This window comes from Penaeus japonicus, unplaced genomic scaffold (genome assembly GCF_977035675.1).
Source record: "Penaeus japonicus unplaced genomic scaffold, GWHDUDI00000001_assembly GWHDUDI00000009, whole genome shotgun sequence".
NCBI lineage: Eukaryota > Metazoa > Arthropoda > Malacostraca > Decapoda > Penaeidae > Penaeus > Penaeus japonicus.
The window spans coordinates 1,946,496-1,966,495 of NW_028234411.1; the positions used below are offsets into that span (position 1 = coordinate 1,946,496).

Consider the following 20,000-nt stretch of genomic DNA (forward strand, 5'->3'; position numbering starts at 1 on the left):
TGGACACCCCCCCTCCCACCCACAGGACAAACTTCTCATACTGTTGTACCGTAAATATGTAAATTTACTAACAAATGTCTAATAATGCCACATTTACAGTGGTCAACGGGAAGAGAGGTGTACATTACGCACTTACATAAATTGATAAAATATGACACCAGTATGGATGGGAAAAGAGAAAAGACAAAATTGATCCGTAGTCTGCGGCAAAAAATTACAAACCAATAATGGTCGAATCGTAAGCTAAGGGTTAATGACTAGAGGTTTTAACGTAGCAGATGGTTTTGATTAAAACGATATACTTTACCTTTGTGTATCATTGTAGTAATGGTACTTGTGAACTCGGTAGTTGTGTCCCTCTCTGTAGTTACAATTTCAGTTGTTTTTGCATTTTCCTCCTCCTCTATTGCGGTAAATATTTGAATGATATGGATAACAATCACAGTGAACCTATCATATATTATAATGATATATGCATGGAAATTCTTAAGTTGGGACAGAATTTCCATTACAGTCACTCTCTTCACCCTCCGTACCGGCGGATGTAGTCCAGTTATTATGTCATTGATAGCTTGCCATTCTGTGGCCTTCGCCGTCAAGTCCTTTAACAGTTCCTCAAAATCATCTACAGGACAAGATTCCGTAGAGTGTGGATTATTCGTAAGCTCTTGAAGGGCCTCCGTTAATTTCAGACTCTTGTTGAAAAGGGCTGATGTGTTTTCCAACCAGATGGCGATTCTTTGGACCAGATCATCAGGCATATCTGGATTTTTTTCCTCGATTTGTTCAATAGTATCATCTACAATTTGTATGATATCAGACATTGATTGGTTGATTGAGGACTGCAACACAATAATGCGATCTCGACATGGCTTTTCTAGAACTGATGTAAGAAAATTTCAAAAATAAATATGCAGTATCTTAAGACATGTTATACTTTATTTAAAAAAATGCTGTGACTTTTATATATTTCATGCTTTGTTATATATGGTGTTATATTTTTTTCTGATCACATGATATTATGTGAAAGGTAAGATAGAACTGTATAACATTTTACACCATCTTAATATACAACTTCCCATTTCTGAAATAGGAAAATTCATGAGAAGACCTGAAGTTGTAAGATATGTAGGCCAATATTTAATAGCTTTGCCATGATTAATGATGTAAACGTTGTTTGCGATATGTTTTAGTGTTTCTATATAATTCCTACATTCCAAATATATCACTTACCCCCCTCTACTGCAATCTGGACAGTGCTTTCTGGAACAGTTGCAACATCTGGAATTACAATCAGGTATGTGAACCAATAATTGTTTATCTTAAGTTCAATATTTCACTCAAACTGTACAGTCATGAAATACCTCATATATGCCAATATATGTATCACATGAAGTAAATCCTATTATAAAAAAATATGTAATTTAAGAGTTCAGGAACATTACTGAATTTCATGACAAATATATATACTTACTGGTCTCTTCATTGCTGAATATATGTGACACTTCATCAAAAATTGTGATGAACTCAAGATGCGTCGACACGCACAACATGTAAACATCCGTTATGACAGAAAAAAGGAAAACAGATTCAACTGATGAAGCTGCTGGAATCTTTGATAATTCCTTAGCATATTCAGCCAATTCTTCATTTTTGGCCTCCAGCTCGGACAGAAGCTCTTCCATCTGTTGGACAGGACAAGCTCCTGTACCACTCTGTACTAACATTCTCACATATTTGGCCAAGACCAAAGTCACAGAGGAAAGCCCTTTCAAATCTGCAGCACAACGGCTGAGATCATCTCTCAAAGAATCTGGTATATCTGGTCTAGAATCGTTAAGTATAGCAGCAACTCTCAGCAATATGTCACCCCCATCACTTAGCGACTGGTTGAGGGAGGCTTCAAGTCGCAGCACACCAGAACGACACTCTGGATTTTCAACTGAAACAAGAATATTAATCCAACATAATATATTGCTGGTCACACCATACTTTCATATGAATAGAAAAAAGGAGTAACCTATCCTAGAATTTATCAATACATATTATCAGATGCCTGTACTTAATGCATGCATGTGTATCACAAAAAAGTTAATCCTATTATACATAAGATGTAATTAATGAGCGAGGAATATCGCTAACTGAGACAAAGTCATGCTAAACATATACTTACTGGTCACTTCTTGGCTGAATATTTCAGATACTTCAACAAAGATTGTGATAAACTCAACTTGCACCGACACACAGACCGTGTAAACATTCGTTATGACAGTAACAAGGGAAGCCGATTCATCTGATGAAGCTGCTGGAAGTTGTGATAGCTCATTAGCATATTCAGCCAATTCTTCATTTTTGGCCTCCAGCTTGGACAGAAGGTCTTCCAGCTGTTGGACAGGACAAGCTCCTGTGCCACTCTGTACTAACAGTCCAACATTTTGGGCCAAGTCCAAAGTCGCAGTGAAAAGACTTTCCAAGTCTTCAGCACAACTGCCGAGATCAGCTCTCAAAGCATCTGGTATATCTGGTCTATTGTCATTAAGTATGGCAGAAACTCTCAGCAATATGTCACCCCCATCACTTAGCGACTGGTTGAGGGAGGCTTCAAGTCGTAGCACACCAGAACGACACTCTCGATTTTTAACTGAAACAGGAAAATTAAGCAACCATAATATTTTGCAGGTCCCATCAAACTTTTCAAATTAACAGATAAACAGGTAAGCTATTCCAGCAATTACTTATTCATATAATGAGATCCCTATATGTCATACATGCCAAAAGAAGTATCACACGAAGGAAATCCTATTATAGATGATATATAATTTGTATTAAAAAATCTCTCTCAGAGAAATTCATGCTATATTTATACTTACTGTTATCTTCATTGCTGAATATTTCTGACACTTCAACAAAGATTGTGATAAACTCAACTTGCACCGACACACAGACCGTGTAAACATTCGTTATGACAGTAACAAGGGAAGCCGATTCATCTGATGAAGCTGCTGGAAGTTGTGATAACTCATTAGCATATTCAGCCAATTCTTCATTTTTGGCCTCCAGCTTGGACAGAAGCTCTTCCATCTGTTGGACAGGACAAGCTCCTTTGCCACTCTGTACTAACAGTCCAACATTTTTGGCCAAGTCCAAAGTCGCAGTGAAAAGACTTTCCAAGTCTTCAGCACAACTGCCGAGATCAGCTCTCAAAGCATCTGGTATATCTGGTCTATTGTCATTAAGTATGGCAGAAACTCTCAGCAATATGTCACCCCCATCACTTAGCGACTGGTTGAGGGAGGCTTCAAGTCGTAGCACACCAGAACGACACTCTCGATTTTTAACTGAAACAGGAAAATTAAGCAACCATAATATTTTGCAGGTCCCATCAAACTTTTCAAATTAACAGATAAACAGGTAAGCTATTCCAGCAATTACTTATTCATATAATGAGATCCCTATATGTCATACATGCCAAAAGAAGTATCACACGAAGGAAATCCTATTATAGATGATATATAATTTGTATTAAAAAATCTCTCTCAGAGAAATTCATGCTATATTTATACTTACTGTTATCTTCATTGCTGAATATTTCTGACACTTCAACAAAGATTGTGATAAACTCAACTTGCACCGACACACAGACCGTGTAAACATTCGTTATGACAGTAACAAGGGAAGCCGATTCATCTGATGAAGCTGCTGGAAGTTGTGATAACTCATTAGCATATTCAGCCAATTCTTCATTTTTGGCCTCCAGCTTGGACAGAAGCTCTTCCATCTGTTGGACAGGACAAGCTCCTTTGCCACTCTGTACTAACAGTCCAACATTTTTGGCCAAGTCCAAAGTCGCAGTGAAAAGACTTTCCAAGTCTTCAGCACAACTGCCGAGATCAGCTCTCAAAGCATCTGGTATATCTGGTCTATTGTCATTAAGTATGGCAGAAACTCTCAGCAATATGTCACCCCCATCACTTAGCGACTGGTTGAGGGAGGCTTCAAGTCGTAGCACACCAGAACGACACTCTCGATTTTTAACTGAAACAGGAAAATTAAGCAACCATAATATTTTGCAGGTCCCATCAAACTTTTCAAATTAACAGATAAACAGGTAAGCTATTCCAGCAATTACTTATTCATATAATGAGATCCCTATATGTCATACATGCCAAAAGAAGTATCACACGAAGGAAATCCTATTATAGATGATATATAATTTGTATTAAAAAATCTCTCTCAGAGAAATTCATGCTATATTTATACTTACTGTTATCTTCATTGCTGAATATTTCTGACACTTCAACAAAGATTGTGATAAACTCAACTTGCACCGACACACAGACCGTGTAAACATTCGTTATGACAGTAACAAGGGAAGCCGATTCATCTGATGAAGCTGCTGGAAGTTGTGATAACTCATTAGCATATTCAGCCAATTCTTCATTTTTGGCCTCCAGCTTGGACAGAAGCTCTTCCATCTGTTGGACAGGACAAGCTCCTGTGCCACTCTCTACTAACAGTCCAACATTTTCTGCCAGGTCCAAAGTCGCAGTGAAAAGACTTTCCAAGTCTACAGCACAACGGCCGAGATCAGCTCTCAAAGCATCTGGTATATCTGGTCTATTGTCATTAAGTATGGCAGAAACTCTCAGCAATATGTCACCCCCATCACTTAGCGACTGGTTGAGGGAGGCTTCAAGTCGTAGCACACCAGAACGACACTCTCGATTTTTAACTGAAACAGGAAAATTAAGCAACCATAATATTTTGCAGGTCCCATCAAACTTTTCAAATTAACAGATAAACAGGTAAGCTATTCCAGCAATTACTTATTCATATAATGAGATCCCTATATGTCATACATGCCAAAAGAAGTATCACACGAAGGAAATCCTATTATAGATGATATATAATTTGTATTAAAAAATCTCTCTCAGAGAAATTCATGCTATATTTATACTTACTGTTATCTTCATTGCTGAATATTTCTGACACTTCAACAAAGATTGTGATAAACTCAACTTGCACCGACACACAGACCGTGTAAACATTCGTTATGACAGTAACAAGGGAAGCCGATTCATCTGATGAAGCTGCTGGAAGTTGTGATAACTCATTAGCATATTCAGCCAATTCTTCATTTTTGGCCTCCAGCTTGGACAGAAGCTCTTCCATCTGTTGGACAGGACAAGCTCCTTTGCCACTCTCTACTAACAGTCCAACATTTTTGGCCAAGTCCAAAGTCGCAGTGAAAAGACTTTCCAAGTCTTCAGCACAACTGCCGAGATCAGCTCTCAAAGCATCTGGTATATCTGGTCTATTGTCATTAAGTATGGCAGAAACTCTCAGCAATATGTCACCCCCATCACTTAGCGACTGGTTGAGGGAGGCTTCAAGTCGTAGCACACCAGAACGACACTCTCGATTTTTAACTGAAACAGGAAAATTAAGCAACCATAATATTTTGCAGGTCCCATCAAACTTTTCAAATTAACAGATAAACAGGTAAGCTATTCCAGCAATTACTTATTCATATAATGAGATCCCTATATGTCATACATGCCAAAAGAAGTATCACACGAAGGAAATCCTATTATAGATGATATATAATTTGTATTAAAAAATCTCTCTCAGAGAAATTCATGCTATATTTATACTTACTGTTATCTTCATTGCTGAATATTTCTGACACTTGAACAAAGATTGTGATAAACTCAACTTGCACCGACACACAGACCGTGTAAACATTCGTTATGACAGTAACAAGGGAAGCCGATTCATCTGATGAAGCTGCTGGAAGTTGTGATAGCTCATTAGCATATTCAGCCAATTCTTCATTTTTGGCCTCCAGCTTGGACAGAAGGTCTTCCAGCTGTTGGACAGGACAAGCTCCTGTGCCACTCTCTACTAACAGTCCAACATTTTGGGCCAAGTCCAAAGTCGCAGTGAAAAGACTTTCCAAGTCTTCAGCACAACTGCCGAGATCAGCTCTCAAAGCATCTGGTATATCTGGTCTATTGTCATTAAGTATGGCAGAAACTCTCAGCAATATGTCACCCCCATCACTTAGCGACTGGTTGAGGGAGGCTTCAAGTCGTAGCACACCAGAACGACACTCTCGATTTTTAACTGAAACAGGAAAATTAAGCAACCATAATATTTTGCAGGTCCCATCAAACCTTTCAAATTAACAGATAAACAGGTAACCTATTCCAGCAATTACTTATTCATATAATGAGATCCCTATATGTCATACATGCCAAAAGAAGTATCACACGAAGGAAATCCTATTATAGATGATATATAATTTGTATTAAAAAATCTCTCTCAGAGAAATTCATGCTATATTTATACTTACTGTTATCTTCATTGCTGAATATTTCTGACACTTCAACAAAGATTGTGATAAACTCAACTTGCACCGACACACAGACCGTGTAAACATTCGTTATGACAGTAACAAGGGAAGCCGATTCATCTGATGAAGCTGCTGGAAGTTGTGATAACTCATTAGCATATTCAGCCAATTCTTCATTTTTGGCCTCCAGCTTGGACAGAAGCTCTTCCATCTGTTGGACAGGACAAGCTCCTGTGCCACTCTCTACTAACAGTCCAACATTTTGGGCCAAGTCCAAAGTCGCAGTGAAAAGACTTTCCAAGTCTTCAGCACAACTGCCGAGATCAGCTCTCAAAGCATCTGGTATATCTGGTCTATTGTCATTAAGTATGGCAGAAACTCTCAGCAATATGTCACCCCCATCACTTAGCGACTGGTTGAGGGAGGCTTCAAGTCGCAGCACACCAGAACGACACTCTGGATTTTCAACTGAAACAAGAAAATTAAACCAACATAATATTTTGCCGGTCTTATCAATTTTTCGTATGAATTGCAAAACAGATAACCATTTCCAGCAGTTACTAAGAGATATAATGAAATGCATGTACATCATATATACCAATAAATGTATTAGACGAATGAAATCTTATCATTCATAATATGTAATTTATGATTTGAGGAACATCATTGACTCATTGATTCATGCCACATATGTATTTTATATTATTGTTGCTAATTGATTGGTCACTCCAGAAACTAACATTTCTCTAGCTGTCACTGGTCTTTTAAAAACTTTGAAATTTAACTAGAGAACTTGATTTATTCAAATAACCAAAACTACAGAGTAACGGATAGAGACATGCCAGATTGAAAATATTTTAGATATATTTTAGCATGCAAACTTTGCATACTAAAAGCACCCTGCACACATACATTATTCATTCTTCTACTACACCCACGTAGGTATGAAACATTTCTGTTATAAATGTTAGATGTTCTAGAGGTATATGGCGTGATAGAGCGAAACCACCGACGGACACCTCTAACACAAAGGAGTTTCTGGCTCTGGTGGGAGTTCCAAGACGGAAACAAATGCTGAAGGGGTCTGGGAACACCATAAACTCTACCCCTAGAGCGGAGAGACCAACTCTGTTTACAGAGTAGGACTTGACGCTCCTGTTGACGACAGTCGTCACAGCAGTTGTGACAGCATTGGGGAGTACCAGTGAGGAGACGGAGAAGGCAGTCAAGGTCGCCATGACGGCTATGACTCACTGTTTCTGCTCTGAAAGCGAGGGAGATGAGTCCTTGTGGCCTCAAAACCGACTCCAACTCAAGAAGAGACTCCTCTCCCCACAAACCCCCAAGGCGAGACTTGTCTCCCCACCAAACCTGCGGCCAAGACCACACTGGTAGAGCCTGCACCCAAACCCCAAAGGGTGAGGAAGCCACGACCATCCAGGATGAAGGTCAAGGCGACCAGGGGTTCTCCACCTCCCAGGAGACCCAGCCCTATTAATGGCTCGACCTGTCCTGGCGACAGTGACGAGTCGAGTGAGGAAATCACGCTCAGTGAGGAACTTACCGAGGAGTTGTCAGACTTCGAAATGTCTGACATTACCCACACTGGGGCGTCGGACACTGAGACCGATTATGTCGACGTCGTTGACGACACAGACTTAATGGACTCAGATTAGCACAATGCCTTCTAATCTAAGCATATTGCAGTGGAATATCAACAGCTTTTCCTCAAGGAATGCCCTTCTCCACGCGATCGTGCGATCTCGGAACATTGACGTTGTCATGCTCCAGGAGACCCTAACAGGGGAATCTGTTCACTTCTCGGGATATCATCCCTTCGTGCTGCCGAGTATGCAAACGACTGTGAAAACGACTATCCCCTGCTCCTTGATTGCCGATCCTGTGCAGTGTGGAGAAGGCGTCGAATTCCTTGCCGTTGAGATTCATTTGGCCGGGGGTCCCCTCAAGCTGTACAATGTGTATAACAGGCCAAAATATAGGAGCTTAGATATTAATGAAGTCTGTGCTGCTGCAGCACATGAGCCAATTCTCATAGGGGGAGACTTCAATGCTCACCACCCCATCTTGGCTCCCACTCAGAATCGTGATGCAGCAGGCTACCACATAACCGAGGTGCTTGAGTCGTGCCCCGAGATTGCTCTTCTCAACAGCCAGGGGCCTACACTCATTGGTGGGGGGGTCCTTGACCTTACCTTTATCACTGCAGCTCTGGGCGAGAGATTTAGTTGGTCTGTGGACAACACTGCCACAAGCAATTACAATGGGATAGTCACCACCATCTTGGACACTGGCCAGGCACCCATGCCCCGGCACAATCCTCGATGGAAGGTGGACAGGGCCAACTGGAAAGCTTTCCAGGAAGCCCTGGCCAGGTGCCTCAGAACCAGTGAATTCTCACTTAATGATAATGTGGCCAGACTAGTAAATGCCATAGACGAAGCAGCCTCAGAGATCATCCCCAAAACTCGCCCATGGTCCAGGTGTTTCAAAGACGCCTGGTATTACAATGATGAGATTAAGGATGTCAACCACAGAATTAAAATGTTCAGAAGACACTTCCGCAGACAGAGAACTCCTGGGAACCATGCTCTTTTGAGAGAGGCTCTCAGGCATGCTCAGGAAACTGCTAAGAGGGTAAAGCAGGAAAAGTGGCTGGAGTGGTGTGAGTCCTTTGGCTACCAAACCTCACTTTCAGAGCTGTGGAACCGTATCAGACGGGCCACAAATCGCTCAGCAACCAGAAAGATCCACCATGACCTGCGGTTGGAGGCGGAGAGACTGGCATTCGAGTTCTCTGCCAGCCTACCAGCAGAGTTGAGGGCATGTCAAGAGGAATTGCTTCCAGGAAGGGATGCCCTCTTCAGAGAAAAGGCCTGATGACGCAGATGCCATGTTTTCTCTGAGGGAATTACGGTAGACGTATAAGACGTATAAGACGTTCCTGGTTAGCCCCGGGTTGTGATGGGATCTCCTATCCCATCATTTCCCACCTAGGACATGAAGGTAAGCTTGCATTCTTGCACCTCATCAACAAGTCCTGGGAGACTTCCTCACTACCACAGTGCTGGAAGAGGGCTGACATAGTTCCCATCCCTAAACCAAAGGAGGCGGGACGGTACCGTCCCATCTCTCTAGAGAGAATGGTACTGAACCGGCTCCAATGGAAGTTGGGACCTCCACATGAACACCTACATGGGTTCACAAGGGGTAAGAGCACTGCTCACAGCATGGCCACCTCACTGAGCACTGTCAGCAACACCAGCTCCGTCATTGTCTTCCTGGACCTGGAGAAGGCTTTTGAACTGGCGAGCCCATTCAAGAGATCCTGATCCGCAAGGGAATCAAAGGCAGACTGCTTGCCTGGATAGGTGACTATTTTCAGAACAGAATTGCCAGAGTCAATTTCCAAGGTCACCTTTCCAGGCATTTGCCCCTGGAGAATGGCACCCCACAAGGGGGGTCCTTAGCCTGGCTCTGTTTAACACCCTCATGTTAAGCATCCTCGACATTCCACTCCCAGTGGGGTGCAAGATCACTTCATATGCAGATGAAATGATCTACTGTAGTTTAATGGGAGAGAAAGGAATGAAACGACCCTTTCCATTTAGCTTACGACAGGGTTGAAAGCTTCCATATATAGAAAAAATAAAAGTTTGCCATTTTAAGACATTACTATGGGCCGTTTTTTTAAACTTCGTACCGGACCGAAACAATACCTTACCAACCTGAACATGAAAAATCGGGTTAGTAATTGTATGGACTTGCCCGAAAATATTATAGACACCATAACGAAAAAAAATGCGATCGGCTAATCGGCTATGGTCAGCGATGAGAGAAATCAACAATTTCCTCTGATCTTCCGAGAGCAAACAAGTTTTATCCTTCCCGCTCGCCATGGTTATTCGATCCTTTGGCGCGCTTTCTGCGGACGCAGGGCTACCAACTGTCGCAAATATTTGGGCCGTCCGAAAACATTTTGGGGCCGGCCCACCGCACTGTCTTGACGTTTGAAAAAATCGATTTGAGTTTTCGGTCCGGCCCCACGCAAGTTATTTACAGTTTGGTAACGCCCGAAACCATGATGTTTAAAAAAATGGTCCTATATGAAATATGTAATTAGTAGAGAAATTGAACCTGCCGTTTGCCCAACAATTGGGTTGCAATATTATGGTATGCACTGGCAGGCGCACGTGATGTGTGAGGACTCAATCCCGACCGAACTCGAGTGCACGAATCTACAACCGACGATTTACTCGGTAACGGTTGCTTATGATTCCTCCGTCGAGCTTCTCTCCCAGTAACTCTTTCACACACACACTCTCTCTCTCTCTTTTTCTCTTACTCTCTATGCGGGCTCGCCTCAGTACATAGAAGCCCGGCGTAGCATCTGCTCCGCCAATCTGGCTTATCCTTTCTCTCTCTCTCTATTTCTCTCTCTTTGTCTCACTTTCTGTATCTGTGTATGTGTGTGCGTGTACGTGTCTGTGTGTATGTGTGTGTGTATGTCTTTGGTAGATTATCCATGATGTAGTTGCTCATCATTGTAAAAGTTGCTCGTTTGCAGTTACAAAGTTTCATTATAATTCCAGAATCCCTTATGTACCACTTACCTCCCTCTTCTGTAGTTTCAACAGTAGTAACTGGAATAGTCGTATCTGGGACAGTAGGGACATCCACTGGAACAGAAATAATAATAGGTTTATGATCAAAAGTTACTTGTTTCAAGTTACATTGTTTCATTTTATTACATTTCAAAAAAAATCTTTACCTCCATTTTCTAGTGGCAATTTGTTGTCACTGGGACAGTCATAACATTGTTTGATATATCAATATTTAATTATAATTGTTATATTCCAATTAGGCCACTTAACACGCTTTTCTGTAGTGGTAACTGACATTGTAGTTACTGGGACCGTCTTATCATTACGTAGAATCGTAATAGTTGCTGGTTCATGATCCAGCATTGTAATTATGATGTATTATTACCAACCTCTTCTGTAGCTTTATATGAGGAGAAAGAATAAAACGACGCCCCACTTTATGATGAAGCAGATCTAATCCCTATATGCATTCCAGCAAGACATCCTATCTATCCAGCCATGCTGCATTATGCTTCTTCCTCTAATAAAGTGCATAAAGCTGATCACTAGTTTCCCTGTTCCATCCAGTTATTTGTAAGGCTATGAACGATCTACTTGATTCAAACTACAATATTTCATAATAATACATTACATGAATTCACTAATCCTATATGATTAGTTCCTGTCTGAAAAATTAAGAATCGTAGATAAATGAATACACTGAAAAGTGAGTGAAAATCAGTCCCGCAGTACAAGTAAACAAGCCAATGACTTACCGACTTTCATATCAACACCAAAGGGTAAACCGCCTTAATGATAAGACTCTTTTTCAGCACTAATGTTTCACATAAAATAAATGCTATTATAGATCGAATATACAAAACATAAGTAAGCTTGACTAATATGGCGATTATCATTAGATACCCAGTTATTCATTATTATGGTTGAATATAGGCAACGTCTGGCAAGTAGCTTCTAACATTCCTGAACCCCTTCCTTCTTCTTCTCCTCCTCTCTCGGAAACGTAGATATTAGCACGGAGCTGCGATTGTGAGGCTACATTTATCTAGGAACCCCCGTCATCACACGCTTCTCATACTATTTTAGTGTAAATGTATTGATATATTAACAAAACCCTAATGATGCAACATTTACGGTGTTCACTGGGAGATATATACTGTGTGTAAAGCGTATATTACACAGTTACATAAATCAATAAAATATGACACCGGTATGGATGGAAAAAGACAAAAGACAAAATTGGTTTAGTCTCCACTTAAAAATTACGAACCAATATTGGTCGAGTCGTAAGCTATTATAGACTAAAGCTTTTAACGCAGAAAATGGTTTTGAATGAAACGACATACTTTACCTTTGTGTGTGATCGTAGTAATTTCACTTGTCAACTCGGTAGTTGTGTCCCTCTCTGTAGTTACAATTTCAGTTGTTTTTGCATTTTCCTCCTGTTCTATTGCGGTAAATATTTGAATAATATGGATAACAATCACAGTGACCCTATCATATATTATAATGATATGAGCATGGAAATTCTGAAGTTGGGACAGAATTTCCATTGCAGCCACTCTCTTCACCCTCCGTACAGGCGGATGTAGTCCAGCTATTATGTCATTGATAGCTTGCCATTCTGTGGCCTTCGCCGTCAAGTCCTTTAACAGTTCCTCAAAATCATCTACAGGACAAGATTCCGTAGAGTGTGGATTATTCGTAAGCTCTTGAAGGGCCTCCGTTAATTCCAGACTCTTGTTGAAAAGGGCTGATGTGTTTTCCAAGCAGATGGCGATTCTTTGGGCCAGATCATCAGGCATATCTGGATTTTTTTCCTCAATTTGTTCAATAGTATCATCTACAATTTGTATGATATCAGACATTGATTGGTTGATTGAGGACTGCAACACAACAATGCGATCTCGACATGGCTTTTCTAGAACTGATGTAAGAAAACAATGCTGTGAGTTATATAACAAAGCATGAAATATATAAATGGTGTTATATTTTTCTGATCAATTGATATTATGTGAAAGGTAAGATAGAACTATTTAACATTTTACACCATCTTGATATACAACTTTCCAATTCTGAAATAGGAACATTCGTGAGAAGACCTGAAGTTGTAAGATCTGTAGTCTTGCTTTCTGTTACCTATAATTATCAGGGAGTTTTTTGGAAGCTGAACTGAATATCTGTAAAATGCATTATGAGTTAAAGAGAAATGTAAAGTACTTGGGTTATTGTAGATGCGTACCAAAGCTGAAGATATTCAGGAGGATTTCATAGTGCTGTAAAATAATTTTACTTTAAGGAGTCTAAATATCGCTTGCAATTCATTAAAAAAAAAATGCTTATAACTTTGCAAATACTAAATGCCTTGATTAATTATGTAAAAGTTGTTTGCGATATGTTTTAGTGTTTCTATATAATTCCTACATTCCAAATATATCACTTACCCCCCTCTACTGCAATCCGGACAGTGCTTACTGGAACAGTTGCAACATCTGGAATTACAATCAGGTATGTGAACCAATAATTGTTTATCTTTAGTACCAATATTTCACCCAAGTTGTACAGTCATGAAATACCTCCTTCCTTTTAATTTATTATTAAAGGCTGATTTTATTTCAGGAAATATTATTATGGTTTACGAGACCTTTAACAAGAAAATTTAACTGCCACAATATTACACAAGTCCCACCAAATATTTCAATATAAATGATTTTTTAAATGGAAAGAAAAAGGGGTGAATAATTCCAGCGGTTATTAATGCTTGCAGTCAGATACTTGTACTTTATACATGCCAATATATGTATTACATGAATTAATCCTATTAAACGAAAGATGTAATTTATGAGTTGAGAAACATCACTGAATTTCATGCCAAATATATATACTTACTGGTCTCTTCATTGCTGAATATATGTGACACTTCATCAAAAATTGTGATGAACTCAAGATGCGTCGACACGCACAACATGTAAACATCCGTTATGACAGAAAGAAGAAAAGCAGATTCAACTGATGAAGCTGCTGGAAGCTTTGATAACCTATCGGCATATTCAGCCAATTCTTCATTTTTGGCCTCCAGCTCGGACAGAAGCTCTTCCATCTGTTGGACAGGACAAGCTCCTGTACCACTCTCTACTAACAGTCTCACATATCTGGCCAAGACCAAAGTCACAGTGGTAAGACCTTTCAAATCTGCAGCACAACGGCTGAGATCATCTCTCAGAGAAAGTGCTATATCTGGTCTAGAATCGTTAAGTATAGCAGCAACTCTCAGCAATATGTCACCCCCATCACTTAGCGACTGGTTGAGGGAGGCTTCAAGTCGCAGTACACCAGAACGACACTCTGGATTTTCAACTGAAACAAGAAAATTAAGTAACCATAATATTTTGCAGGTACCATCAAACTTTTCAAATTAACAGAGAAACAGGTAACCTATCCTAGAATTTATCAATTCATATAATGAGATGCCTGTACTTAATGCATGCCAATAGAAGTATCACACGAAGGAAATCCTATTATACATAAGATGTAATTAATGAGCGAGGAATATCGCTAACTGAGACAAAGTCATGCTAAACATATACTTACTGCTATCGTCATTGCTGAATATTTCTGACACTTCAACAAAGATTGTGATAAACTCAACTTGCACCGACACACAGACCGCGTAAACATCCGTTATGACAGTAACAAGGGAAGCCGATTCATCTGATGAAGCTGCTGGAAGTTGTGATAACTCCTGGGCATATTCAGCCAATTCTTCATTTTTGGCCTCCAGCTTGGACAGAAGCTCTTCCATCTGTTGGACAGGACAAGCTCCTGTGCCACTCTCTACTAACAGTCCAACATTTTTGGCCAAGTCCAAAGTCGCAGTGAAAAGACTTTCCAAGTCTTCAGCACAACGGCCGAGATCAGCTCTCAAAGCATCTGGTATATCTGGTCTATTGTCATTAAGTATGGCAGAAACTCTCAGCAATATGTCACCCCCATCACTTAGCGACTGGTTGAGGGAGGCTTCAAGTCGTAGCACACCAGAACGACACTCTCGATTTTTAACTGAAACAGGAAAATTAAGCAACCATAATATTTTGCAGGTCCCATCAAACTTTTCAAATTAACAGATAAACAGGTAACCTATTCCAGCAATTACTTATTCATATAATGAGATCCCTATATGTCATACATGCCAAAAGAAGTATCACACGAAGGAAATCCTATTATAGATGATATATAATTTGTATTAAAAAATCTCTCTCAGAGAAATTCATGCTATATTTATACTTACTGTTATCTTCATTGCTGAATATTTCTGACACTTCAACAAAGATTGTGATAAACTCAACTTGCACCGACACACAGACCGTGTAAACATTCGTTATGACAGTAACAAGGGAAGCCGATTCATCTGATGAAGCTGCTGGAAGTTGTGATAACTCCTGGGCATATTCAGCCAATTCTTCATTTTTGGCCTCCAGCTTGGACAGAAGCTCTTCCATCTGTTGGACAGGACAAGCTCCTGTGCCACTCTCTACTAACAGTCCAACATTTTTGGCCAAGTCCAAAGTCGCAGTGAAAAGACTTTCCAAGTCTTCAGCACAACTGCCGAGATCAGCTCTCAAAGCATCTGGTATATCTGGTCTATTGTCATTAAGTATGGCAGAAACTCTCAGCAATATGTCACCCCCATCACTTAGCGACTGGTTGAGGGAGGCTTCAAGTCGCAGCACACCAGAACGACACTCTGGATTTTCAACTGAAACAAGAAAATTAAACAACCATAATATTTTGCAGGTCCCATCAAACTTTTCAAATTAACAGAGAAGCAGGTAACCTATTCCTGCAATTACTTATTCATATAATGACATGCCCTTATGTCATACATGCCAATAGAAGTATCACACGAAGGAAATCCTATAATAGATAATATATAATTTGTGTTCAGAAATCTCGCTCAGAGAAATTCATGCTATATTTATACTTACTGTTATCTTCATTGCTGAATATTTCTGACACTTCAACAAAGATTGTGATAAACTCAACTTGCACCGACACACAGACCGTGTAAACATTCGTTATGACAGTAACAAGGGAAGCCGATTCATCTGATGAAGCTGCTGGAAGTTGTGATAACTCCTGGGCATATTCAGCCAATTCTTCATTTTTGGCCTCCAGCTTGGACAGAAGCTCTTCCATCTGTTGGACAGGACAAGCTCCTGTGCCACTCTCTACTAACAGTCCCACACTTTTGGCCAAGTCCAAAGTCGCAGTGAAAAGACTTTCCAAGTCTTCAGCACAACGGCCGAGATCAGCTCTCAAAGCATCTGGTATATCTGGTCTATTGTCATTAAGTATGGCAGAAACTCTCAGCAATATGTCACCCCCATCACTTAGCGACTGGTTGAGGGAGGCTTCAAGTCGTAGCACACCAGAACGACACTCTCGATTTTTAACTGAAACAGGAAAATTAAGCAACCATAATATTTTGCAGGTCCCATCAAACTTTTCAAATTAACAGATAAACAGGTAACCTATTCCAGCAATTACTTATTCATATAATGAGATCCCTATATGTCATACATGCCAAAAGAAGTATCACACGAAGGAAATCCTATTATAGATGATATATAATTTGTATTAAAAAATCTCTCTCAGAGAAATTCATGTAACATCTATACTTACTGCTATCGTCATTGCTGAATATTTCTGACACTTCAACAAAGATTGTGATAAACTCAACTTGCACCGACACACAGACCGCGTAAACATCCGTTATGACAGTAACAAGGGAAGCCGATTCATCTGATGAAGCTGCTGGAAGTTGTGATAACTCCTTGGCATATTCAGCCAATTCTTCATTTTTGGCCTCCAGCTTGGACAGAAGCTCTTCCATCTGTTGGACAGGACAAGCTCCTGTGCCACTCTCTACTAACAGTCCAACATTTTTGGCCAAGTCCAAAGTCGCAGTGAAAAGACTTTCCAAGTCTTCAGCACAACTGCCGAGATCAGCTCTCAAAGCATCTGGTATATCTGGTCTATTGTCATTAAGTATGGCAGAAACTCTCAGCAATATGTCACCCCCATCACTTAGCGACTGGTTGAGGGAGGCTTCAAGTCGTAGCACACCAGAACGACACTCTCGATTTTTAACTGAAACAGGAAAATTAAGCAACCATAATATTTTGCAGGTCCCATCAAACTTTTCAAATTAACAGATAAACAGGTAACCTATTCCAGCAATTACTTATTCATATAATGAGATCCCTATATGTCATACATGCCAAAAGAAGTATCACACGAAGGAAATCCTATTATAGATGATATATAATTTGTATTAAAAAATCTCTCTCAGAGAAATTCATGCTATATTTATACTTACTGCTATCGTCATTGCTGAATATTTCTGACACTTCAACAAAGATTGTGATAAACTCAACTTGCACCGACACACAGACCGTGTAAACATTCGTTATGACAGTAACAAGGGAAGCCGATTCATCTGATGAAGCTGCTGGAAGTTGTGATAACTCCTGGGCATATTCAGCCAATTCTTCATTTTTGGCCTCCAGCTTGGACAGAAGCTCTTCCATCTGTTGGACAGGACAAGCTCCTGTGCCACTCTCTACTAACAGTCCAACATTTTGGGCCAAGTCCAAAGTCGCAGTGAAAAGACTTTCCAAGTCTTCAGCACAACTGCCGAGATCAGCTCTCAAAGCATCTGGTATATCTGGTCTATTGTCATTAAGTATGGCAGAAACTCTCAGCAATATGTCACCCCCATCACTTAGCGACTGGTTGAGGGACGCTTCAAGTCGCAGCACACCAGAACGACACTCTGGATTTTCAACTGAAACAAGAAAATTAAACAACCATAATATTTTGCAGGTCCCATCAAACTTTTCAAATTAACAGATAAACAGGTAACCTATTCCTGCAATTACTTATTCATATAATGAGATGCCTGTATGTCATACATGCCAATAGAAGTATCACACGAAGGAAATCCTATAATAGATAATATATAATTTGTGTTCAGAAATCTCGCTCAGAGAAATTCATGTAACATCTATACTTACTGCTATCGTCATTGCTGAATATTTCTGACACTTCAACAAAGATTGTGATAAACTCAACTTGCACCGACACACAGACCGCGTAAACATCCGTTATGACAGTAACAAGGGAAGCCGATTCATCTGATGAAGCTGCTGGAAGTTGTGATAACTCCTGGGCATATTCAGCCAATTCTTCATTTTTGGCCTCCAGCTTGGACAGAAGCTCTTCCATCTGTTGGACAGGACAAGCTCCTGTGCCACTCTCTACTAACAGTCCAACATTTTTGGCCAAGTCCAAAGTCGCAGTGAAAAGACTTTCCAAGTCTTCAGCACAACTGCCGAGATCAGCTCTCAAAGCATCTGGTATATCTGGTCTATTGTCATTAAGTATGGCAGAAACTCTCAGCAATATGTCACCCCCATCACTTAGCGACTGGTTGAGGGACGCTTCAAGTCGCAGCACACCAGAACGACACTCTGGATTTTCAACTGAAACAAGAAAATTAAACAACCATAATATTTTGCAGGTCCCATCAAACTTTTCAAATTAACAGAGAAGCAGGTAACCTATTCCTGCAATTACTTATTGATATAATGAGATGGCCTTATGTCATACATGCCAATAGAAGTATCACACGAAGGAAATCCTATAATAGATGATATATAATTTGTGTTCAGAAATCTCGCTCAGAGAAATTCATGTAACATCTATACTTACTGCTATCGTCATTGCTGAATATTTCTGACACTTCAACAAAGATTGTGATAAACTCAACTTGCACCGACACACAGACCGCGTAAACATCCGTTATGACAGTAACAAGGGAAGCCGATTCATCTGATGAAGCTGCTGGAAGTTGTGATAACTCCTGGGCATATTCAGCCAATTCTTCATTTTTGGCCTCCAGCTTGGACAGAAGCTCTTCCATCTGTTGGACAGGACAAGCTCCTGTGCCACTCTCTACTAACAGTCCAACATTTTTGGCCAAGTCCAAAGTCGCAGTGAAAAGACTTTCCAAGTCTTCAGCACAACTGCCGAGATCAGCTCTCAAAGCATCTGGTATATCTGGTCTATTGTCATTAAGTATGGCAGAAACTCTCAGCAATATGTCACCCCCATCACTTAGCGACTGGTTGAGGGACGCTTCAAGTCGCAGCACACCAGAACGACACTCTGGATTTTCAACTGAAACAAGAAAATTAAACAACCATAATATTTTGCAGGTCCCATCAAATTTTTCAAATTAACAGAGAAACATGTAATCTATTCCACCAATTATTAACAGATATGATGCGATGCCTGTACATCATGCGTACCAATATATATATTAGACGAAGGAAATCTTATTATTCATAATATGTAATATATGATTTTAGGAACATCACTGACTCATTGATTCATGCCACATATGCATTTTATATTATTGTTGCTGATTGATTGGTCCCTCGAGAAACTAACATTTCTCCAGCTGTCACGGGTCTTTTAAAAACTTTGAAATTTAACTAGATAACTTGACTTATTCAAATAACCAAAACTACAGAGTAATGGATAGAGACATGCCAAAATGAAAATATTTTAGATATATTCTCGCGCTATTACGAGGACATAAATAATGCAATTACCCGTATGTGTGATAGGGTGGTACCGGAGGCAAGTAAGCATTACCTTTAGCCTGATGATTCTGATGGCAAGGTGATAATCCCCAACCATACCGACATATCTCTGCCTCTTAGTCATCTGACTGTCAAGTGACCTGATGCCGGTATATTTCCGGACGCGCACCTTCAAACACACGCATACGCATTTTGTACATGTAGATGTTATAAACTATAAATCTTACATTTTATGACGTAAGATATATATGTAAAATCTATTTACAAGATAACTCCTCCCTGAGTAACCCGGTTACTCACTCTACTTGTCTCCAAACTAGCATTCTTTGCAGACTAAAAGCACACGGCACACAC

The 20,000-nt window shown here is 40.1% G+C and overlaps 1 protein-coding gene across 1 annotated transcript in view; it reads right to left on the reverse strand.

Moving 5' to 3' along the window:
* The window catches only part of LOC122259257 (uncharacterized), a 19,971-nt gene extending 9,789 nt beyond the window's left edge, over nt 1-10,182 (reverse strand). The window contains exons 1-10 of the mRNA XM_086539462.1: nt 6,356-10,182; nt 5,659-6,126; nt 4,962-5,429; nt 4,265-4,732; nt 3,568-4,035; nt 2,871-3,338; nt 2,174-2,641; nt 1,475-1,942; nt 1,234-1,281; nt 308-883 (exon numbers count right to left, since the gene is read on the reverse strand). Coding sequence (XP_086395588.1) covers nt 308-883; nt 1,234-1,281; nt 1,475-1,942; nt 2,174-2,641; nt 2,871-3,338; nt 3,568-4,035; nt 4,265-4,732; nt 4,962-5,429; nt 5,659-6,126; nt 6,356-6,947 — 4,492 coding nt within the window. The 5' untranslated portion in view covers nt 6,948-10,182. The remainder of the gene's footprint in view (nt 1-307; nt 884-1,233; nt 1,282-1,474; nt 1,943-2,173; nt 2,642-2,870; nt 3,339-3,567; nt 4,036-4,264; nt 4,733-4,961; nt 5,430-5,658; nt 6,127-6,355) is intronic.
* Between the last annotated feature and the right edge of the window lie 9,818 nt (nt 10,183-20,000).